At 41.3% G+C, this 25,799-nt stretch overlaps 1 protein-coding gene across 1 annotated transcript in view; it reads right to left on the bottom strand.

Annotated features, from left to right (window-relative positions):
- The window catches only part of LOC124799247 (LIM domain-containing protein jub), a 207,093-nt gene that overhangs the window by 27,465 nt on the left and 153,829 nt on the right, over positions 1-25,799 (bottom strand). Inside the window, exons 3-6 of the mRNA XM_047262791.1 lie at positions 10,318-10,487; positions 7,115-7,177; positions 6,564-6,694; positions 3,759-3,810 (exon numbers count right to left, since the gene is read on the bottom strand). Of these exons, the coding sequence (XP_047118747.1) occupies positions 3,759-3,810; positions 6,564-6,694; positions 7,115-7,177; positions 10,318-10,487 (416 nt within the window). The remainder of the gene's footprint in view (positions 1-3,758; positions 3,811-6,563; positions 6,695-7,114; positions 7,178-10,317; positions 10,488-25,799) is intronic.

The raw sequence follows: 25,799 nt of genomic DNA, 5'->3' as shown, positions 1-25,799 counted from the left end.
CACTCCAAGTTTAAACGCAGCCAAAACCTCTCAGACAAACAGAAGCTAAAAGATGTCAAAGTTAGCGTAAGGAGGGCTATGCTTGAAGCGTTCAGTGAATTCGAAAGTAAAATTCTATGTACCGACTTGACAGAAAATCCTAGGAAGTTCTGGTCTTACGTTAAATCAGTAAGTGGCTCGAAACAGCATATCCAGACACTACGGGATGATGATGGCATTGAAACAGAGGATGACACGCGTAAAGCTGAAATACTAAACACCTTTTTCCAAAGCTGTTTCACAGAGGAAGACCGCACTGCAGTTCCTTCTCTAAATCCTCGCACAAACGAAAAAATGGCTGACATCGAAATAAGTGTCCAAGGAATAGAAAAGCAACTGGAATCACTCAATAGAGGGAAGTCCACTGGACCTGATGGGATACCAATTCGATTCTACACAGAGTACGCGAAAGAACTTGCCCCCCCTTCTAACAGCCGTGTACCGCAAGTCTCTAGAGGAACGGACGGTTCCAAATGATTGGAAAAGAGCACAGATAGTCCCAGTCTTCAAGAAGGGTCGTCGAGCAGATGCGCAAAACTATAGACCTATATCTCTGACGTCGATCTGTTGTAGAATTTTAGAACATGTTTTTTGCTCGAGTATCATGTCGTTTTTGGAAACCCAGAATCTACTATGTAGGAATCAACATGGATTCCGGAAACAGCGATCGTGTGACACCCAACTCGCTTTATTTGTCCATGAGACCCAGAAAATATTAGATACAGACTCCCAGGTAGATGCTATTTTTCTTGACTTCCGGAAGGCGTTCGATACAGTTCCGCACTGTCGCCTGATAAACAAAGTAAGAGCCTACGGATTATCAGACCAGCTGTGTAGCTGGATTGAAGAGTTTTTAGCAAACAGAACACAGCATGTTGTTATCAATGGAGAGACGTCTACAGACGTTAAAGTAACCTCTGGCGTGCCACAAGGGAGTGTTATGGGACCATTGCTTTTCACAATATATATAAATGACCTAGTAGATAGTGTCGGAAGTTCCATGCGGCTTTTCGCGGATGATGCTGTAGTATACAGAGAAGTTGCAGCATTAGAAAATTGTAGCGAAATGCAGGAAGATCTGCAGCGGATAGGCACTTGGTGCAGGGAGTGGCAACTGACCCTTAACATAGACAAATGTAATGTATTGCGAATACATAGAAAGAAGGATCCTTTATTGTATGATTATATGATAGCGGAACAAACACTGGTAGCAGTTACTTCTGTAAAATATCTGGGAGTATGCGTACGGAACGATTTGAAGTGGAATGATCATATAAAATTAATTGTTGGTAAGGCGGGTACCAGGTTGAGATTCATTGGGAGAGTGCTTAGAAAATGTAGTCCATCAACAAAGGAGGTGGCTTACAAAACACTCGTTCGACCTATACTTGAGTATTGCTCATCAGTGTGGGATCCGTACCAGATCGGTCTGACGGAGGAGATAGAGAAGATCCAAAGAAGAGCGGCGCGTTTCGTCACAGGGTTATTTGGTAACCGTGATAGCGTTACGGAGATGTTTAATAAACTCAAGTGGCAGACTCTGCAAGAGAGGCGCTCTGCATCGCGGTGTAGCTTGCTCGCCAGGTTTCGAGAGGGTGCGTTTCTGGATGAGGTATCGAATATATTGCTTCCCCCTACTTATACCTCCCGAGGAGATCACGAATGTAAAATTAGGGAGATTAGAGCGCGCACGGAGGATTTCAGACAGTCGTTCTTCCCACGAACCATATGCGACTGGAACAGGAAAGGGAGGTAATGACAGTGGCACGTAAAGTGCCCTCCACCACACACCGTTGGGTGGCTTGCGGAGTATAAATGTAGATGTAGATGTAGAACTCCCACTCCCATGTTGAAAAGGAAGTGACTACACCCTCAAATAGTTTCCTGTGTTCTTGTACTGGTCTAAGTTCCAACTTATTACTGACAACAAGCCCTTAGTTTCATTGTTTAATCCTTCTATCCCGGCTTCCAAAGGGGCTGGATCCTACTTTTGATCAGGATTAACTAATCTGTTTTCATTTAGACGCTGAAGCGCAACATACAGTGGAAGGGTTTCCTATTACGAGCTGACTTATTGCAGCTGCTGTCACTGCCAATCTGGTCTTGTGTCAAATTTTCACCTCGTTGAGCATGGTTGGCCAGACAGTCACCCAGGCAGGGCTTCTGATCCTTTGCATAACTATTTTGCTATCACTTACCGCCTTCTGTTACTTGATGGCGGTGGTGTTCTAGCTACGGATGGGCTATCACTCAGTGTTGTGATCTCGGCACCCCTATAGTGGCATGTGCTTTAACTCCTACATCCGAGACATTGGGGACGTCTTGCATACCAAGTTACTGGCCCACTGGCATGTGTTTTGGGCTGGCTTCAATGGTGACATTGTAAGTGTTGTCACGGTCTGCTCTCAGTATGCTATCCAACAGGTGGCGTCGCAATTTGGGTAATGCTTTCTCCATGGCCCACACTACAGCCTTTCACGATTTCTGTGCATATCAGGGTATTCCCCACATAACACCTTCTCGTTTTCATCCCCAATCTAACGGTGAAGTGGGATGTCTCATAAGCAAGTTCAAGTACGTTGCAGATTTCTTCACAGACAATCCCTTGACATACTTCTCGAGTTCCCAAAGTTTTATGCCAGTAGGGATAAGAGTCCAGCCAAGATGCCCCATAGTCACCAGCCATGCACCCTCGTCCATCTGCTCATGCTGACCCACCAACACCTGTCAGTACGGCTCGTCGCTGTTTGCATCTGCCTCCATGGACTAAGCTTGGGAGTTCAGCTGCCAACTGAAGTGGATTCTGGCCACAGCTGACAGCTGCTGAGGCCACTGCCTCTGTACAGGGCACACCAGTGATGGTGGCTTGCTACCATGACCAGCTACGCTCATGCACCACGAAGTGAGCCACGGGCCCGCCATTGCCATCTCCACCTCGTGATGCATCCCTGCTGCGGGGGCAGACTCGCCCACCTTTGGATGATGCCACCTCCTGCCTCTGCTTCAAGGTCCAACCCCTCCACGCACCTGCTGCCAGGCCTTTCCATGATGCTTTGCTGTCACCAGAAATTCTGCTGCCAGCTAGGCTGGCACCTTTGGTTCCTTCAGTACATGTGTCCCTGACCAAGTGGTTAGTGCCTTATCCATTGGCACAGTCCCTCCACACTGAGGGAGCGCATTTTGTGATGCTACCAGCATCCTTGTCACTGGTCCTCTCTTATAGTACTTCATAGGAGAGTGGCTGCCACACGTGTCCACGGCTGCGCCACTTCTGCTCCTACTCACCGGTTCCTGTATGGAATCTCCTTCCGATGCCATCGCCTATGGCGTCCGCTGCAGAGGCCTCGGATGTTTTACCATTCGCCTGCATCAGTGGAGTGCCCTTTCCCCGAGGGGGAAGAGGTACGCTACACTTCGAATATTCTGCCAACAGTATCTGCATGGGCTGGTCACCAAAGGTCACCTTTGGTGGGCCAAGTGACTCGTGCATCCACTGTGCCGTCTACCGTAGCCATCCTCTTTATAAGTGAGTGCAGCAGGCACTTGCTCTCACATTGTGTTCTTACTTATTGTCAGCAACAGCTTGTATCAGTACATGAATTTTTTCTGTGTTTGTGTCTACATTCTCAACAGCTGTCTGGCTGCATGTGGAAGAATAATAACCTATGATTCAATGGGGTCTTACTGTTGATTGTGTCTTACATTACAAGAATATGTACCTCAACAGGTGTTATTCCTTTCCCACATGCCGCACATTTGGGAGCAAACATCCTGCAACAGAAAAAAAAAGAATCAGTAAAGGAAAATTGTGTGTAACATAATAACAAATACGTGCACAGCCAATGAAGAGACTGACATTTTCATGAAGTGCCAACAAAGCAACAGTTCAAAGAGACAAAACTGTATGTAGAAAAGCTTTCTTGCTGTCAAAATTGCAGTGAAAGTACAAAATAAGTTAAATGAAATTGCACTACATGCCACTGTTTGCTTTGTAGCCCTACAGTGTGGAGATCCTCAAGATGCGGCATTTGCTAGTAAAAAACAAAAAAGCCTAACACGTATTTACAAAATAACTAATATGCTACTGCTTGTTTCACTCATCCTAAGTTCTGTAGTCCGGAATGATATGGAATAAATAAAAGTATTTTAAATACATTTTAGTTTACAAATTAATTCAAAACTTGTTGCTTAAATTTTGATGTAAAAGTATACAAACTAAAATGCACAAAATAATTTCTACACTATTGTATGGAAGATGTGGGAAGGATGGGAATGGTTTGTTTACTGTTCCTGTAAAGCACAACAGGAAAAGGTGCACGAATTTCATTGTGAACAATAGGTTAATTTCAGTGATACATCAGTAATTTGTAAATAACAAGCTGACTTTTTTGTAACATTTATGAGCTGTTCCTTTCAAAACTCTGACATTTCAATCAATCCAGTGAAACATAATTATGAGAAATTAATTGAACTGACAGTTAGTATCATGAAACGGAACTACTAAGACTTTATGTTCACGTGACACACTTGCGCTTCTGTTGTGAAAACAGTGTCAAATTGATGTGAAGTAAAATAACTACTTCATCATAGCAAGGACAACTTATTTCTGAATGCAGACACAAAACCAATCAGTTCAGAGCAAGTAAGTTATTAACAATTGTATGGAGCTGATCCAATTATATGAAAACTATTGAAAATAATTAATAAGTATGTCGCTACTAAAAGTATAAAATGAGATCAGAAAGTAACAGGATTTTTTTAAATTTCGAAGGCTGCATACATCCGATTTTCAAAAGTTTTTTTGTCTTGTTGGTTGGTACACATGTTGCTGATGTATGTATGTGTTTTCAGCAGTTCTGAATATTTAGTTTATTGTTGACAGTCGAAAAGGTTATATATGTTTTTGGGTGCTTAATGAATTTTTGCTTTCAAAAAAAGATGCAGCAAGGGCTCTGCATTAAATTATGCTTGCAAAATGCAGAGCATTCAAAATGTTGCTGTAGCTTTTGGTGAATCTCCTATCCGTAAGATGAGTTTATAAGTGGTATAAACGTTTCAAAGAGGGTCAAAGAAGATGTTTAACATGATGATCACCCTGGACACCCTGGCACATCAATTACTGACGACAATGTGGAAGAAGTAAAGAAAATGGTTATAGGAAATCGCTGAACCACCATTAAAGAGTTGCAGATGATGTCAGCACATCATATGGTGCATTCCAAGCAATTTTTTTTGTGTGTTTTGTGCAGGAAATGTATAGCAATAAAGTTTATTCCAAAATTGCTGAGTTTTGACCAAAAACAATGTTGTGTAGACATGGCTCAGGAATTGCTGAATGAAGTCAACAATGAGCCAGATCTCCTAAAGAAGGCTGTAACAAGTGACAAAACATGGGTACAACATCGAAACCAATGCCCAATTTCAATGGAAACTGCCTGAAGAGCCAAGACAAAAATTTTTTTTTAAAAAATGACAAGTTCAATTTCATGTGAAGGTTCTTCTCACTGTTTTCATTGATTACATTGGGATAGTGCAACATGAGTTTGTACCTTATGGTCGTATGGTCAATACGGAATATTATCTGGAAGGTATGCATCGTTTGCATGAAGCAATCAGCGGAAAACAACCAGAATTTTGGAAAAAAACCACTCACGAACATTGCATCGCGATAATGCTCCCAATCACACCTCAATGCTTTTTCATGATTTTTTCGGGAAAAAGAACTGTTATGTTGCCTCAGCCACCATACTTGCCAGACAGGGCACCTGCAACTTCTCTCTCTTCCCAAATCTGAAGATAACCATGAAAGGATGTCATTTTGCCACCACTGATGAGATAAAAATCGAATCAACATAGGAGCTGAACACCTAACAAAAAGTGAGTTCCAGAAGTAGTTCAAAGATTGGAAAAAAAGACTAGCACACGTGTATTGAAGGGGACAAAGTTGACACTGATGAATAAATAAAGATTCTTTAAGAAAAACAAAAATCCCCATTATTTTTTGCTCGCACCTCTTACATTCACATTTTAAATTTACATCAGTTTTAGAAAAATATTACTGGCCTCCATACTACTACTCTCACAAAATATTCACTAATTTCACTAACAATAAATAGTTTATTTGTAGACAAGATCTACAAATCATACACTTTGCACAATGTCTCTCTTCAAACTTCTCAATTATTACCATAGCTCTTCAGTTAATGTAGTACTACTTGAGAAATGAACACTGAAAAGACAAAAGATAATGCCAGAAAACTTAAAGAGTATTTGATAAAAATGTGTTTGGCACAATCAGAATAAAAAATATAAAAGCATTAACTTGTATCTTGAGAAAAAAGGAATGTAAGGTGTGAGTAGACCATTCAGGTCTTTGGTCCAGATCTCAATTAATAAATTTTATAATGTGTGTACATCTGAATAATGTAGGAAAAATGCCTTCTTGGATACAAAATAAGTTTCAACCAAAACTAATGTTTTCCTTACATGAGTCTGGGTGGAGGTTACGCATCACTAAACTGTACCTGTGGTAGTCATTTACACAATATATCTTGTTATCAACATCCACTGTAAATGGAACACCATCCAAACACTCATTGCAGATGCAGCATCTGAAGCAGCCAGGATGATATGATTTTCCCATAGCCTGCAGGATCTGTAACACAAAACAGACTTTACAAAATTTCATTAACTGTGGCCCAAAAAGCTATAACTGTAGAAGAAAAAGAATTAATATTTATTTCAATTTTTTCCTCAAAGTTGAGGATGCCGTGTGCGTGCGTGTGTGTGTGTGTGAGAGAGAGAGAGAGAGAGAGAGAGAGAGAGAGAGAGAGAGAGAAAGGGGGGGGGGGGCAGAAGTACTTTGTGAATCAACATGGTGCACACGAGGCGTATGGTATTTCCATTATTTCAAAAAAGAATCCTGAATTCATTGCACTAAAAACTAACCTACGAAATCTCAACACACACAGTGAAGTTATTCCTGGAGCATCCAACAACAAAGACTAAATATGATTTGCAGGGATAACTTCAGTACTAATTCCATATGTAAGTACAAATAATCATTTTCACTTACCATCTCCATTATTAAATGACCACAGATAGCACATTTTTCAGCTGTCTGTTGGAAGCCCGAGTACTGAAAAACAAGAATTCATTCTTAGTATTGTTAGCCAGACTGACTGACTTGCTTTGGCTATGAAATAAACAAGATTTTTATAAGAAATTATATAAAAATATCTTGTGTTAGTGCCTCGTAACCTAGGAATATAACACCCGATGCCTACTCAGTCGATTAAGCTTCCTTGCTCAGATTACTTCACCCTCTCCATAAGTAGCAGTCTTCCAACAAAGCAATTTACTTACTATATAATTTTAATAAAATAGCTCTGTGTCTGATTGATGGGCAGCCAGCAACACTTGGCAACACTCTGCCTACACCTGCAAAACAGTTTACAAAATTTTGAAACTCGTATGAGAGTGGAGTTTGTGTTGGTCAGGATAGTGGGCAGATCTCCAGCCAAACCAAGAGCTGCCCTGAAGCCATTATACAATGAGGTGGCAACAGTCATAGGATACCCCCAAATATGGTGGCAGACCACCTTTTGCCCAGCATAGTGCAGCATCCCGAAGTGGTACGGAGTCAACAAGTCGCTGGAAGTCCTCTGCAGAAATACTGTGCCGTGCTGCTTCTGTAGCCATCCATAATTGCCGAAGTTTTGCTGATGCAGGATTTTGTGCACGAACTGACCTCTCGAATATGTCCCGTAAACTTTCGATAGGACTCACTGAGGGCAATCTGGGTGCCCAAATCGGATTGTCCAGAATGTTATTCAAACCAATTGTGGCCCAGTGACATGGTGCATTGTCATCCATAAAAATTCCATTGTTTGGGAACTTGAAGTCTACGAATGGCTGCCAATGGTCTCCAATTGCATAGTGCCTTGTCGACAAATCGGGTCCACGGCTTTGTGGGGTCTGTGTTACATTCTAACTCCACAGCTCATACAGACTGGAATTGGGACTCTTCTGACCAGGCCACAGTTTTTCAGTCATCTAGGGTCCAAATGATATGACCGAGAGCTAAGAAAGTGGCTGCAGGTGAAGTCATGCCATTAGCCAACACACACATCAATCGTCTGCTGCCGTAGCCAATTTCACTATACTGTCGCAACAGATACATTTGTCATAGCTCCACACTGATCTGTGGTTATTTCACACAGTGTTGCTTCTCTGTTAATACTAACAACTCTAAACAAATGCTGCTGCTATCAGTTGTTAAGTGAAGGCTGTCGGCCACCACTGCATTATCCGTAGTGACAGGTAATGGCTGAAATATGGTATCCTCAGCACACTCTTGACCTCAGAATACTGAATTCCCTATCATCCTTCAGATAATGAGATATCAGCGTGCAAGGGGATGACACAAAAGACATACAGTGCCAGTCATTTTCACCAGTACCGTATGGGATCACACATATTAAGAAACACCGATTTCATGCTCACTGATTCCGAATTGGATGCAAAAGACAATGCAGTTGTGTACTACATGTAAGCAAACAGGTCCAGATGCTACACACAGAGGCCACAAAGTGTGAAGCAGGACTGATTTCCAGCTAGCAGCGAAGTTCAACCCTGCCAGCATCTCAGATGATCAATATTCGACAATGGAAACTATTATCAGTGAGAAGTATACTCATTTAAGCTAAAAGAAATTGTAAAAACTTGCCTGTATATAACTCTGTACAGTGGTTAGTAGTTCCCTTTGTCCATTTGCCTGTATTACATATGTACGTTCATCACTTCCAAACCTAAGGGTTTGAGTCGAGCGAAAGAAACTGGTTTCTTTTCATGACATGCAGCCTGGATTACCGTTAGATGTTACTGCGTGTACTTTATTCTTAGTAATGAAACCAGACCTGATTGAAACAAGACAGGAACTTGTCTTTGGATCCAGTCACATATAACAGAGATGGTGTGATGAATTTGACCTGGTTCACAAGCAGTTTCTCTGGCTGTAGACACAGCTGATACCAATTCCCACATGGAGAACGGAAGATTGTAGGCCACCTTATTACACAAGAAGACATGGAAGCTCTCCATTTCTACAGTGCTACAGAATATCTGAAACTCAGGAATATGACGAAGTGACAGTAAAACATTCTTCGGCTAAAAGCTTAGTCATGTCTTTAGGTGTGTCCACTAAGACCCCCATTTCTCAACAAGGTCGTACAGGGAGTTGTATTGCACTTGGCAAACTTGTGTAGTGGAAGAGGACCAATTAATGGAAGTCACAAATTTCTTCCAGGAGTGTGTGTTCCACTGTTTTATCATTTGGCTCCGATTTCCAAGTGACATTCTTCATTCCAGGCAGGGACAGGTCATTGTATGAGTTGGCTGCTAGACTGAGGAATGGAATCGGTGCTAGCTCCTTGAATCATAAAGGTGCCACGGTCCACCATGTCCTGGACACATGCCTGTTGTTCAAATATAGCCTGCTGACTATATCGCAACCAATTAGCCCTTTGAAGCATCCACCTTTTTGGTCTTTTGTTGACCACCATCCGAGTCAGCAGGTGGATACACATTGGAAAGCAGTCGCTGGAATACAAATCTGTGGCCACTTCCCAATGAAATGAGGTTGTAATAGCTAGGAAGCAAAAACAAAGATCAATGGCTGACGATGACTGCTACGTGTTGCATAGGTTGTTTGACTACACTGCACAAGTTTCACTGGGAAACCCCTACACATCCCACAGTCAGTCCTAGTCTCACCCCAGGCAATTTCCATATTTTTGGAGCCATGAAGAAACACATTCATGGCAGATGATTTGTTTGGATGAAGAGGTGCACACCTGGATACAATCATGGTTCCATAGGCAACTGCAAGCATTTTTCCATGAAGGAACTGACCACCTCTTCTCTTGGGATGAAATTATGAACAGTTATGGGTATTACTTTTGAAAAAATAAACAATTTACTTATTTTTTTCCATCTGTCTAATTTTGATTTCACTACCAACTTCAGAAAAAAATACTCATTTTTATAACACACAGAATCTAAAACTCAGTTTTCTAATAATTAAAAAAGCAACAAGTCTTGAATAAATCATCATGATAATTTATAGATCAAAATAAGCAGAAAGTTAATGTAACAAGACACTGATTATATTAATTACACCACGGTACTCAATGATCTGAAAGAAATACTCTACATAACTAATGATGAAAGGAGCAACATAAAATGAGCATGTTAAAAAGATCTGAAACCTCAACTTACCAAGTAATCTTCCTCGCAATAAACACGTCCGTGAACATTGTAGAATGCTTTCCCTCTAAGAGCACGGCCACATGAGCAACAAATGAAACAGTTTGTGTGGTACAGGTTGCCCATGGCTTGGCATGCTTGGCCTGCTCCAGTTACTTTTTCACCACATGTGTGACATATACCTACAAAATAGAAAAGCAAATTGTGCATAGGAAACAAATTAAAATCTTTTCACAGTATGTCATTTACAAGAGAAAAAGCTAGGTGAAGTTAGAGAAAGAGATTTCACAGAAAATAATGCTCACTTTGGTAACATGTATAATTTAAAACTTAGTTTTCAAATACTTAAAAAACAACAACAGTTTTAAATAAATTTCTTTCTTTCTTGAGTCTTTGTCCTGTGTTAGGTGGGGTTGGCCTTGTTATTACGGATTTGGCAGTGTTAATTGCAAAGGGTGGCCAGATGCCCTTCCTGCTGCCACCCCGAAGTAGTGTACTCCAGCTGTCTGCTGCGTCTAGTGTAAATCATGAAAGAGTGTGAACATGTTTCAAATGTCTGTGGCAGAACGTGGGGACCAGCCCTGTGGGATGTGGAAAACTGCCCAAAATCCACATCCAGGCCGGCCGGCATACTGGCCCTAGTCATTAATCTGCCAGGCGGATTCGATCCGGGGCCAGCGCACCTACACAAGTCCAGGCAGGAAGCAGCGCATTAGCGCTCTCGGCTACCCTGGTGGGTAATATTCTTAATCATCATGACTATTTACAGATTGAAATAAATACAAGGCTAATGTAACAAGACACTGAGTAGTTTATGCCCCCCCCCCCCCCCTCTCTCTCTCTCTCTCTCTCTCTCTCTCTCTCTCTCTCTCTCTCTCTCTCTGGGCTAAAGCCCCTAAACACTACACTGAATGTCGTTAAGTTTCATGTCATCCTGTTTTAATTCCAAGGTTATACACATACAGGCACAATACATTAATCTCAAATATGCACTTTCAATGCATACTCCATCAGAGAGACAGTCGATGTGAATTACAATCCTACAGTCAAAAGAAACCATCAGGGGAAAAGTTGGACTGTCAAAAATAAAAATTAGAGGAGAACATTAAGTAAGACAGTATGTGGCTGTCCTTGGGGCTCAGCACGAGATGGGAATCATCCCACTCACAGCTGTCCCACTCTCCTTCAGTGTAGTCAATGCATTAAAGAGCACCCACTACTCAACAGAGAGCTACCTCTAAAATATGAAATAGTGTCCAGCACAAAGGAGACGAACGGCAAGCAAAAGAAATTAAAATGCAGTAAGAGAGAGATGAAGGAATGAGCACATCAAGGAGGTAGGGTAAGGGGTCCATCACACTAAGCTGCAGAAGTTTAGCTGGGAAAACCTTAAACATCCTCCATACAGTTCTGATCTAACCCCAGGCAATTTCCATATTTTTGGAGCCCTGAAGACATACATCCATGGCTCTTAATTTGCTTAGGATGAAGAAGTGAACACCAGATATAACTGTTGTTCTATACGCAACCATACAATCTGTCAAGGCTTGTATAGCTCTTTAATAGTCAAGCTGCTGCACAGAAACTATCAGTCATAAGAACAATGTTCTTACATCAATGAGAAGATACTAACTATGTCATTATTAGTACATGGAGCAGTGGGAGAATTGAGAAATAGTAAGGTGATACAGCATGCGGCACTCAAAAGTTAATAATGTCCATGAAATACATGCTCTGATGATGAAAGCACTCAAGAGTAGCAACGTCCCTTGACTGCCTGAAGCAGTTCCCAGTCAAATGATGATAGGGGGACACCTTCACCTTGTTGTTGCTGCAGTAAAAAGGCACCTGGGTCGCAAAGTGCGTTCAGAAAGAACCAACCCATCAGTACAAAGACAACTGCCAACTACCCCTTCGAGGCACCCAACGTGGCAGGCAGTCCATCTGGAGATGGCAAGGAAGCAACAGGATCATCAGGAAGTGGACATTCTCACAAAGATCGATATGTAGTGACCAATGCTGTGAAGCCACAAGAGTGGGGGAAGCGATCATTAGACCGATAACAAAAAAGGTGTCATGGGCAACACTGAAATGGGTAGAAGTACCATCACTGACTAGACATTTTCATGGTTGATAAGAAGCTGGTCAATAGAAGGTCTCAACCAGACAAAGTTGCACACTTAAATCCCCAAGTAGGAGAGGACTGACACATCTAAGTTAACACATCTTATGTTGAAAGTTCATTCGAGCTCATCTTGAACCCAGAGAACAGCAGGAAAGGAGCCCTGGAGACAATATTATTATGTTGAATACATATTAGACTAGTTCACAATCCAAATACCAATCTCATGGATAAAATGTGTGCCTATATATTCAACAAAGGAAGGAAGAGTAGTTAGGGTTGAACATAGCAAGCATTAGAGACGAAGCATGAACTAGGTTGGACAAGGATGGACCTGGAAACTGTGCACTGCATATCTTGAAAGATCCATTCTAGCAAATGTTAATTTTGGAAAGCTGCAAGTCTGGATAGCCGTACAAGATATCAATGTAAGTACAATCTCTCAACCAGTGTGTCACTTTGTTTGACTCAATACATAACTCGCTGATCAGTCAAGTTATACAAATGGTGTCACAATGCAGCCTATTATGAATTGACAGCATTACTGAGCATCTTTTATGGGGAAAGCAAACAACAGGCTCAAGTTTACTAGTGAGATACTGGGAATAGCAATATGTTATGGAAGACACCGCTGACAAGATATAACTGTTAACTATGCTGGAACAGAGATTGACTATGTTCAACCTGCATTAGGTTAGACTACAAGGGGACATGGGAGAGTCACTGGATATCTCAAAGCTTCATGAAGAAGATCATCTAAACAACAGAGGATCTTAAATATTTTGAGACAAGGAACTCATGATCTGAAGCAAATATTTTGATGATCTCATGTCTTGAATGAACAATGTGTGTGAGGCATGTATTAGTAAATTGCTTACATCTTTGAATCGTTGTTGGATATTGCTACCCAGTAAAAGAACACTCAACTTACAGTGACAGTAGTTTCAGGATACAGAATTGTGTAATAAGAATTACACTTTATGTCAATTCTAGAACACCCTGCAGAGATGTCCACAAAAATCTTGGTCTTTTGGCAACTACTTCACAATATTTACATTCATTTCTGACCTTTGTCCTTACCATTATTTCTAAGACAAAAAGAGAGTGAGTTTGGAATTCCTGGACAAAAAACAACCTCTACAAAGACTTCAAGGGGTTGATATTAGTAGTCAAACATGGGTACACATGTATTCAACAATCTACGCTGGGGGACTTGAAGACAAAATCAAAGAACTTTATGCTGGGCAGCTTGTTCTACTCTTCAACAGAGTATGTTTACAGGAATTATTGCATGTAATTTTTAAATTATTCTATAATTAGAATTAGCACTGTAATACAATATTATTTTTAATTTTCAATTATTTCATTTCACAGATCTGAAATAAAATGTACATCTTCGACTTCTCTCTACACCCCAGACACCACTACTGTGGGATCTCCAGAATACAATTTATGCGAGTGTATGTGATGTGTCCATGGTAGATTTTTTTTTTTTTGTATGGAGTTAAATGAAGTTACTGGTGTGAGAAACTATACTGGAATCTTTAGAGAGACTGGATGGGTAGGTTCTTCTGTATATCTCGTTGTCCAACAGACCAGAGCGACATTTCAAAGAGAGCAGCAAAATTTTTTGCATCATTGTTGCGCTAGCATTGGAACTGATGGTCCGCACTTTGATCAATTGCTATGAGCTTAATTTGTGCTGTAAGTTATTAAAATTAATAAACAACTGAATATTCATTTCCAACCAATAGTTAATACTCTAGGATCCTTCACAATTTCATAATTTTGATCCTAGTGGGTTTGAGCTAAGCAAAGACAAAGTGTAAATGGTCACAAGTGAGCCGGATTGCTACGAAAAGTGTTAATATGTTTTCACGAGTGTTCTAAAGGAGAGTAGCTAATGGGGTAAAAATATTAACTGAAAAACGCTTTGGGAATTGTATATAATCATTTCGGAAATTTTCAAGATTCTGTTCTCTAAGCTGAATCTATGAAAAAATGTCCCATATTTATCATAAAGGCAGGGAAGATAAAATCTGAGATACAGCAGTTAGCGAGAGGTAAACAAGCATCCATTCTTGCAGCTTGTTGCGTAAGAGTCCGAAAAACTACATCATGTTGTACTACAATACAGAGTGCCAGTGACCAATGACGTGTATGTGTGTGTGGACTGAATTACAAAATCTCTGTATATCCGATAATATGATTAACCAACATTATGATATAACAAAAAATGTTAAGCAACTTTTGCAGATGATCTGAAGATGGCAATCTAGCCAAAATAGAACCATCAGAATGAACGCATCTTGAAAACACTATAGCAGCAGTCTGTATTTTATTACATAATGTCTCTAAGAGGTATCTGCTACATTGCAAGCCCATTGAATCGTAAATCATTCTTGCCACGTTAAGTAGGTAAATCAATGAGAGCAATTACTAATAATGTAATTACGGCACAACACAGAACAGGTGGTGATGGTGGCAGCGACGATTAAGACCCCTTCTGGGGAAGTTTCAACAATAATCTTTCGGTTCGCTGACAAAGAGAGCAGAATAAGCAATCAAACGCAAAACGCTCTAACTGCCGGCACGGACACATCTTGTACTCGCCGCTACAAGAAATTTTCCGCTTCCGTAATGGCGACCCCAACATGGTGCCACTTATAAATACGCTGTCCCAGCCCACGACAAAACAACGGAACACCAACGTCGTCGAAATCTTTTTTGACGGCGCTAAGAAAAGACTGTCAAAAAGAAAATGCCGCCGCTTTTTCCGTCGCGCGCCTGCCAGTCCTGGTCGTAGGCTACGTTCCGCTCCCAGGTCGCCCTGCCTAAGTGCCCATTTTCCTGGAATCCAGGCAGGAATCCTTGCCGTGGGCCGGATATCGACGTGCCAACCTGCTTCGTCAGACCTCGCCTTCATGGCGCCCGACATCCAGATGCTCACATTCATTCCCGTTTACTGTTCACAAAATTTCTCCCAAAGCCTCCGTAACCAGGTACAAGGAACGGGAGAGCTGTGCTTCCTTCGATGCAGTCATTATTAAGATATAAGGGGCAGTCAAATGAAAACCGAACACCCGCCATAACCGGACTATGAAATAGTTCATTCAAAAGTAATAACCGCATACGTTACGACATTTATCGCACTGGGAGACGGGAAGACCAATTCTTCTTTATAGAACGCGGCAGGCCGTTATGGCCACAACCGCACGCACTCTTGCACTTCCTCGTCCGACTGAAACCGACGTTCACGCATGTCTTTCTTCAGGTCGCCAAAGATGCGAAAAATCACACGGAAGAAATCCGGGCTATACGGTGGATGCCGCACTGTTTCCCTACCAAAACGCCGAAGTGTAGCCATCGGGCGATTGGCAGCGTGGGAGCGGGAATTGTCGTTCAACAGGATGCTTCCTCTGCTCGTAGAGTTCCTCGTGCGTGGAAGCACAATCACGGCCCAGCTCTATGACGACACTCTGCAGAAGCTGCGGCGCGCCATGAAGTCAAAACGCTCAGGAATGCGGTCGGACGTAATCAGATTTTTGCACGATAACGCCCGCCCCCACACCGACAATCGGACGAAGGCTACATTTCAGCCATTTGGTTGGGAAACCTGCAACATCCTCCGTACAGCCCGGATCTATCATCGTGTGATTGTTACACCTTTGGCGACCTGAGGAAAGGGATGCGGGGGCATCGGTTTCAGTCGGTCAAGGAAGTGCAGGAGTTCAAATGGCTCTGAGCACTATGCGACTTAACTTCTGAGATCATCAGTCGCCTAGAACTTAGAACTAATTAAACCCAACTAACCTAAGGACATCACACACATCCATGCCCGAGGCAGGATTCGAACCTGCGACCGAGCGGTCGCTCGGCTCCAGACTGTAGCGCCTAGAACCGCACGGCCACTCCGGCCGGCAAGTGCAGGGGTGCGTGCGCGGTTGTGGATACGTCAACGGCCAACGGCGTTCTACGAAAGAGGAATTGGTCGGCCCGTTTCCCAGAGGAATAAATGTCGTAACGTGTTTGGTGATTACTTTTTAACCGAAACATTCCATGATCCGGCTGCGGTGGATGTTTAGTTTTCATCTGACTGTCCCTCATATATGGAACGTGTCCCCCCACCCCCATCTTCTCTCCCACCAACGAAAAACGTTCTCAAACACATTTATCTATTGTATAGGTTCATTACCATCTTTTGCAATACCGGTATAATGAAAGTCTTATTAAGACCAGACGCGTTTAGCTTCAGTGTCCACTGTAACACTTTTCCTTGGTCTTACAATTCTGTTATGAAAAAAAGCACATTGTTACAGTGACCACTGAATGTGCTTTAGAATACAGTCTCATCTGGGCTTAATTCGACTTTCATTGCTGTTGCAAAATACGGTAATTAACCTACGCAACTTGTAAATCTGCATCTGCGAACAAAAGAGGCCGAAAAACAAAGAAAACAGCCTTGTATCTGTATATGCGCTTGAAAGTTTCTGCCAAATCTTTTTGTACAATGTTTTGTAAGCATAATCGTTGTCGACTGTTATTTTTCGACAGTTGGAAATAAAAGCCACAGGGTGGAGGGGGGGGGGAGGGGGGGAAGAGAGAGAGAGAGAGAGAGAGAGAGAGAGAGTAGAAGCTACATAGGGAAGTTCTTTTTTTCTGTTTAAGAATAATTCTAGCCAGAGGCCGCATGTTGCGGAAGGATGCCTCAAGAAAATTAACTGAAACAAAAGAAGTTTAACTCCTTGCCGTGCGACTGTTCGACGATATCCGTGCCCAAGGGGTTGGAGACGACGCTTGCTAAACGGATCAGCGTGATAGGTAAGACGATCTCAAGCCAAGACAACATGCGGATACCTGTTCTGTAGCTCTAAGCATAGTTTTTTCATGCGATACTAATTCGACATTTTCTAAAATTACTTCTACTATATTTACCCGGTAATAAAGTATGTTTCCTTTATTTGATAGTGTATTATTTTATGGATAATGCTGGGATTGAACAGATTCATATCCATACATACTAACGTTTTCGGTAGCCTTTGAAGATTTTTCTCATGATTGCGAAACAGGTCAGTTCCTGATCTTGATGATCAATTCCAACTATTCCTTTATTGTATTTGAAGTCGCATTTCGATTTCATTGTTTTCCTAAACCGTTGTCAAAATGTTCAACCATCTCTCCACTTTCGTGTTTCTTTTATATGATAGACACGCATCGCATGTGTCTGTCTGAGAACGAACAAATTATTACCACTTCTCTATAAATATTCTCCTTTCCTTAAAATACGTTCTCGAAAATCTTTTAGCGTATTTTTGAAACCGCAACAATAACCGGTACTTGTCTCAAAATACTTTGTAAATTTTTAATCACAGTCCCGCTCTTTTCGAAGAATTAACTGTTCATATGCTCAACGTCCTTTATATTTCATTAAGGATTCGTCTGTACTGACATTTTAGTCCGATGTGAAAATCTCTTCAAATTTCTCATTCCTAAGTTTGATGATAGGTCTTATCTTTCGAAGCAGGTCTATACAATCAGCAGTTTCATCATTTGAAAAATGTAGGAGTCTCAAAATTTGTTTAAATCTTTTAAAAGGCACTTATTTTTTCAATTTTGGCGTTTCTACTATGGTCTTAAGGACTAATACATTTGAATATTGGTTTTATGACACGAACCATCAAAATCCCCACTGCATAGTTGCCCTTCATTTTGTCGGAGGTAACAGTGTACAAAGTGTCGTCCACTTTCCGTCTGTTCCATTCCTTGTCTATTATCCGACGCGTGAAAAGATTTGTTTCTATAACAAATATTTCTCAAAATTTGTCATCAAAGATACTAGAAAATAGAACTCGTAATCCTGGATGATCACTTAAACGACCTGAAACATATTTTTACGCCACGAGTCGCATATTTAGAATAATTGATGTTGCTTCGTAACGTAGATTTAACGAATTATGACAAATTCCCGCGGCGTAATGGATAACACTAAACCACGATTGTTGCTGAGAAATGTTTGTCTCACGAGTTAGGCTGGCGACGTTTACGTTTTGCCCGACTTTGTTTCTCGTGAATGCCCTCCGGGGTGGCCGTGCGGTTCTAGGCGCTACAGTCTGGAACCGCGGGACCACCACGGTCGCAGGTTCGAATCCTGCCTCGGGCATGGATGTGTGTGATGTCCTTAGGTTAGTTAGGTTTAAGTAGTTCTAAGTTCTAGGGGACTGATGACCTTAGAAGTTAAGTCCCATAGTGCTCAGAGCCATCTCGTGAATGTGACGTAGTGTTTACGTCTGGCCCTCATTTCTTCCCACGAGTCTGACTCGAGATATCAAATTTGGTCCACAATGTTTATCACGCATTAGACTTGTCAAAGTACGGCAAGTGTTTAATGTTAACGTCTCTCTGATGTCATTACAAACCATGGACTCATCTAGTTGAGCAATGATAACAATAGGGGGGTTGGGTACCAAATGTCTTCTCAATCTAACAGCCGGCGTGTGGAAAAGTTAAATAGCGGGTTAATATTTTGGTATTTCCAACTTTGTATAATCTATACATGCGTTATACCTCAGATATACCACTAAAAAGGCACAGCTTAAATACACCAAAACCCGCCACCCAATAAGTGAATAAGAGCTGACGTTTGTGTATCCAACACCTACGTTTACAAACGGTCAAATACATCCAATCTTCAACTAGTGTCTTTTATTTAAACGAACACAAACTTAGAAGATATGTAACTGTTGATGGAACGCACTGAACTTTGGGTGCTTTCTCTAATTTCTTATACTGCTCATATTACTCCATGTTCATACCAGCGACATCAAATTTATAAGGGCGTAAACTTTGCAGTCAACCGTTGTTGCTGCTGTTGTGGTCTTCAGTCCAGAGACTGATTTGATGCAGCTCTCCATGCTACTCTATCCTGTGCAATCTTCATCATCTCCCAGTACCTACTGAAACCTACATCCTGCTGAATCTGCATAATGTATTCATCTCTTGGTCACCCTCTACGATTTTTACCCTCCACGCTGCCCTCCAATACTAAATTGGTGATCCCTTGACGCCTCAGAACATGTCCTACCAACTCATCCCTTCTAGTCAAGTTGTGCCACAAATTTTTCTTCTCCCCAATTCTATTCAGTACCTCCTCATTAGTTATGTGATCTACCCATTTAATCTTCAGCATTCTTCTGTAGCACCATATTTCGAAAGCTTATATTCTTTTCTTGTCTAAACTATTTATCGTCCATGTTTCACTTCCATACATGGCTACACTCCTTTCAGAAACGACTTCCTGACACTTAAATCTATACCCGATGTTAACAAATTTCGTTTTCTTCAGAAACGCTTTCCTTGCCATTGCCAGTCTACATTTTATATGTTCTCTACTTCGACCATCATCAGTTATTTTGCTCCCCAAATAGCAAAACTCCTCTACTACTTTAAGTGTCTCATTTCCTAATCTGATTTCCTCAGCATCACCTGATTTAAATCGACTACATTCCATTATCCTCGTTTTGCTTTTGTTGATGTTCATCTTATATCCTCCTTTCTAGACACTCTTCTCCATGTATTTTAATTCTCACTCCGAATTCTTCTTTTGTTTTCTTTACTGCTTGTTCAATATGCAGATTGAGTAATATTGGGGATAGCCTACAACCCTGTCTCACTCCCTTCGTAACCACTGCTTCCCTTTCATGCCCTTCAACTCTTATAACTGCCATTTGGTTTCTGTACAAATTGTAAACAGCCTTTCACTCCCTATATTTGACCCCTGCCGCCTTCAGAATTTAAGAGAGTATGCCAGTCGACATTGTCAAAAACTTTCTTCAAGTCTACAAACGCTAGAAACGTAGGTTTGCCTTTCCTTAATCTATCTTCTAAGGTAAGTCGTAGGGTCCAGTATTGCTTCACGTGTTCCAATATTCCCAGAGGTCAGCTTCTCCAGTTTTTCCATTCGTCTGTAAAGAATTCATGTTAGTATCTTGCAGCCGTGACTTATAGTTCGGTAATTTTCACACCTGTCTAACACCTGCTTTCTTTGGGATTGGAAGTATTATTTCTTCTTGAAGTCTGAGTGTATGCCGCCTGCCTCATACATGTTGCTCATCCGACGGTAGGGTTTTGTCATTCCCCAATGCCCTCTCTGAAACTCTCTGCAACCTCTAGTTCTCTCAGTTTATCCAAGTCTCATCTCCTCAATTTCCCACCTTTTTGCAGTTTCTTCAGTTTTAATCTGCAGTTCATAACCAATAAATAGATTGTGGTCAGAGTCCACATCTGCCCCTGGAAATGTCTTACAATTTAAAACCTGGTTCCTAAATCTCTGTCTTACCATTATATAATCTATCTGAAACCTTCCAGTGTCTCCAGGCCTCTTCCATGTATACAACCTTCTTTCATGATTCTTGAACGAAGTGTTAGCTCTGTGCAAAATTCTACCAGGCGGCTTCCTCTTTCATTCCTTACCCCCATTCCATATTTACCTACTACTTTTCCTTCTCTTCCTTTTCCTACTATCGAATTCCACTCACTCATGACTATTAAATATTCATCTTCCTTCAACATCTGAATAATTTCTTTTATCTCATCATACATTTCATCAATCTCTTCGTCATCTGCGTAGCTAGTTGGCATATAAACTTGTACTAACTGTGGTAGGCGTGGGCTTCGTGTCTATCTTGGCCACAATAATGCGTTCACTATGCTGTTTGTAGTAGCTTACCCGCACTCCTATTTTTTTTATTCATTATTAAACCTATTCCTGCATTACCCCCATTTGATTTTGTATTTATAGCCCTGTATTCACTTTATCAGAAGTCTTATTCCTCCTGCCACCGAACGTCACTAATTCCCACTATACCTCACTTTAACCTACCCATTTCTTTTTTAAATTTTCTAACCTACCTGCCCAATTAAAGGGTCTGTCATTCCACGCTCCGATACGCAGATCGCCAGTTTTCTTTCTCCTGATAACAACGTCCTCTTGAGTAGTCCCCGCCCGGAGATCCGACTGGGGGTCTATTTTACCTCCGGAATATTTTACCCAAGAGGACGCCATCATCATTTAACCATACAGTAAAGCTGCATGCCCTCGGGAAAAATTACGGCTGAAGGTTCCCCTTGCTTTCAGCCGTTCGCAGTGACAACACAGCAAGGCCGTTTTGTTACTGTTACAAGGCCAGATCAATCAATCATCCAGACTGTCGCCCCAGCAACTACTGAAAAGGCTGCTGCCCCTATTCAGTAACCACACGTTTGTCTGGCCTCTCAACAGATTCTCCTCCGTTGTGGCTACCCTACGGTACGGCTGTCTGTATCGCTGAGGCACGCAAGCCTCCCCACCAACGGCAAGGTCTGTGGTTCATGGGGAGGGAGGGGGGGCACTCAACCGTAAGAACTCTAAATTAACTCATTTTAACGCCATTATTTATTTGTTACGTGTCCAAGTGTCTACAGAAGCAACAAGTTTGCCAGTTACCAAATGTACGTGATGTCACCGAGCCACAAATCACTGAAACAGGCGAATCTGATTGACTATTTAGTCTTTGGCGAAAACGAAAACTGAATGTTAAACAATCAAGCCAATATACGGAGAACACTCATTTTGCTTTAATATTCGATTATCAACCGAATATATTACTAATTTATCGACAATCGATCATATCGCAGAAGTTAAAAAAAGTCAGTATCAGGGCCCAGAACACACATGAGGGAATAATAATATGTCTTTAAGTTTTTCACCATAACATTGATAACGAAGAAAACACTGTCAATGATAAATACAGATTAAACAGATTCGGGTCATGTAAGAAACAGTTGGGCACCAGAGCAGATCTATGTCTCTTGCACCAAACTAAAGCGCTCGTCTTACTCAGCACCCACGAGAATCATAGACCTTGCTGGACGAGACTGAGGGAGACTGGTGAAGACAATAGGTCTGTAAGAGCGCAGCTCCCTATAGAATAAGGAAGCAGCACACTGATACGACATATTGAGATAAAGTGCCAGTTGTATGCACCAGAAGAACAAATTACGAAATCGTAGCTGGGTCCTGGTACCAACAGACTCGTTCTCCGGAGGAAGAGGAACGTCAACAAACCGTACAGGTGGCAACTGCTGTTATCATCAAAGATGTACGGGTACAGAATTTCATCAAAATACGATACCCAACAACGTACATTTTTCTGAAAAGACACAGTGATCTTGTTCCCGACACTGCGTTTTTACTGATACTGTTGTGCCGAGGAGAGAACGCGCATTGACAAATGGAAGAAAAATTGCACACTGTACCGTGGGTGACGTTTACATTGTATGAAACATGGCTCTCCGACATTACTTCGCATATTGAGGTTTCGTCCAACTTACAACGAAGCTACCAATGAAAGTTCGTGAACACTTCTCTCAATTTGTTTACGGAACACTTCTCTCAACTTGTTTATGGCAATTCATAATTCACTTCACAGGCACCATACTTCACATCATGGAAGGCATTGTTGCAGCTCTTCAACTAAAACTTTTTGAGCGAAATATTACGTAGGATTAATTTAAATTACGATGAAAATCTTTGCAATATTTATCTTTCGAGGCTCTTAATCCTTCCGTTCCTGCCTTTTAGTGGGATACAAGGCCAGTCTTTGCAAGAACAGTATAACTCGTTCGGTTAATCCCAGGTATGCCCTATTATTTTGTTTATTCATCCCTGCAAAGAAGTTATTTCTACACTGTTCATTCTTTATGAAAGAACCTTTGTGCGTTGCCAGAAAATTGGTACGGTAACATTCGATCGGTCGCTGTACTTGAAGTCCCGAGATATTCTAGCAAATCAACGTTGATATGCGGAACTTCCATTTTTTCTTCTTTTTTTTTAAGACCTGATGGATGCCTTCGCTTAATGGCTTTGATGGGAGTTTTAAGTTTGTATTGGAAAGGAATGGCCTGAACATGCTGTTCGCCAGAGTTTACATCTTTCGCAAGGGAGCAGAGAGTATTTATGACCACCTTGAGCTTCTTAGATAATAAAAAGGTAGAGTGTTCTTTGATTTAACCGTTTAAAGTCATATTTCTGTTAATCGAGCGTGTCTGTATCAAAAATATGAAAAGTTTTAAATATCGATGCCAGTAACAAAACTGCGATTGGTCTTGGTATTTGTAAAACCTTTTCAAACTCCATTTAGCTCCTGTAATTTTATCGACCTCTTCTTATACACCAGAAGTAATAACACTGGCAGTTATACAAAAACATCTTGTTGCACACTGTGTCACTACGACTTGAGAGACTTCATTATCTTTCTTCAAATGTTTAAATTTTTACTGCGCACAGGAAATCCAATAAAATAGTGAAAGAAGAAGTAAAATAAAAAGGAAAGAAGTATCTTTTATTGCGCAAATAACGTAAGTGATAAAATTTAGAAGTTATTCTGCAATCTCAATCAACTAATCACCTACTACGTAATTTCCATATCCACTTCCAGCAAGGCGGTGGAAAAAGAGATGATTTGGAACAAAACAGTTGTGAATTTCGTCTTGTTTAATTTAATACAGAATGGTGATACCAAAATATCTGAACTTCGTGATTTTTTAAACTTTCGTTATATTTTCGTCGTAATTTGTGGTGACAAAGTCGAAATATGTAATAAGCACACCAAAAAACATAAATAAGCATATTTTCAGAACTTTTCCAAAACTTTCCTGGAAAAATCATCACTTGCCTGAACTGTTTTTATAAAACAGTTGAAACTGTCTTTCCGCGTACCATCCTTGATATAGAATAAAAAGGTAAGAATATCATACTGGTACTTCATATCGAAAACCGTTACATAAACCGAGGTGCAGCTTTCGCTAAGTTATAGCGGACAACTTAGCCAACTGTGACTAATCTAGGTAAGTTTATACCTGGCGAATTATACAACTATATACTTATCTTCTACGGCTCTGAGAAGAACGTTCTAGAAGGTTTCTACGACCTAACACCTGTGGAACCTGATAAAAAGTAACAAGACATCAGCGCCGCAAACTACTGTCCCGCAGACAAGAGAAGAAGGTCCACAAACGTCCGTCTTACGGCACCAAACGTAAGCAAATGCGTGACTTAGATATGGCCCGTGTGTTCACTTAACTACCCGAATAGTGCCTAATTACCAGTCACTAAAATTGAAACATTGTACATCACTAATGTTGCGGTCGCATATGGCTTGACTATTATCAGCGAAAGTCGCGCAACTACCCAACTAGTGCCTATTTACCACTCACTAATATTATACATTGAACCTCTCTAATATTGCGGTCGCATATGGCTTGACTAATATCAGCGAATGTATCAAAGAACTTTCTCACGTGAAGCTATTCAGACTTACACAACGCACAAGACATTCAAAAAAATTTGATTTGTATTTTAGTTTATGACACATATCGCCAACTGTTATAGGCGCGGTTGTACGCTGCAAGGTATCCCGATCGTGTCGTGGCCTCAGGATATGTCTTTGCAAATATTATTTAACAAAAATTATAAACTGGAAGTGTGAAGACTAAAATACGCCAACGGAAAAAAACGGCAACTGATGAGCGAGACGCTTACTAACATTTTAGAAGCGGTAACACACAATCCTCACATTACTACGAGGCAGCTTGTAAGTGCGAGTGGGAACAGAACGGCCAAAGAAGTGTTCTGCGAATACTACACTCGAACGCATTTCATCTTCCGCTCATTTCGCTCAATCGACAGCTTCGTGGCAATTCCTCAGAGTCAGTTACTTTTTCTCCGAAAGGTGTCGAAGAAAACTGCGAAGCGATACGGGTGTTGTCTACGCAAGATTTTGTTTACGAATGAAACATCGATTATAAACCAGGAACAAACCAACTTTGCAAGAGGCATTACCAGCCAGTTGCAAATCCACGCTGGCTGAGAGAAGTAGGACCTAGGTACGTCAAAGTGTACTGCGGGCTTTTCAAGAAAAGTATCATTGGTTCCTGTTTCACTGATGGGACTTCAAATCGCCAAAACTATCTACAAGGTCCAGACATGCTGCCGCAGTTACTGGAAGGCATGCCCTCTAGACGTAAGGAAACCCATGCTTACCAACATGGCAGATATCCTTCCCATTTCTCACAGATAATTCCAGAACATCTGGAGTCGTTGGATCTGTTTTTCGGGAAACACAAAATGGCCTGCACGATCATCAGACTTTACACATCTGGACTTTTACGAGGTCTGCTCAAAAAATTCCGGAACATCTGTGATTTCGCGCCAATGGCGTGTTGGAACGAAATGCGGCTGGCATCCCTGCACACGCGTGTAATGTGTAACTGCCGGAAGTTTCATTGTTGTATGTCTGTTAGTTATTGTTCAGTGCTGTATTGAGTAGAACGTTAT

The sequence above is a fragment of the Schistocerca piceifrons genome, chromosome 5 (genome assembly GCF_021461385.2).
Source record: "Schistocerca piceifrons isolate TAMUIC-IGC-003096 chromosome 5, iqSchPice1.1, whole genome shotgun sequence".
Lineage (NCBI taxonomy): Eukaryota > Metazoa > Arthropoda > Insecta > Orthoptera > Acrididae > Schistocerca > Schistocerca piceifrons.
The sequence above is the reverse complement of the archived record's forward strand: the minus strand, read 5'-3'. Positions and strand labels throughout refer to the sequence as shown.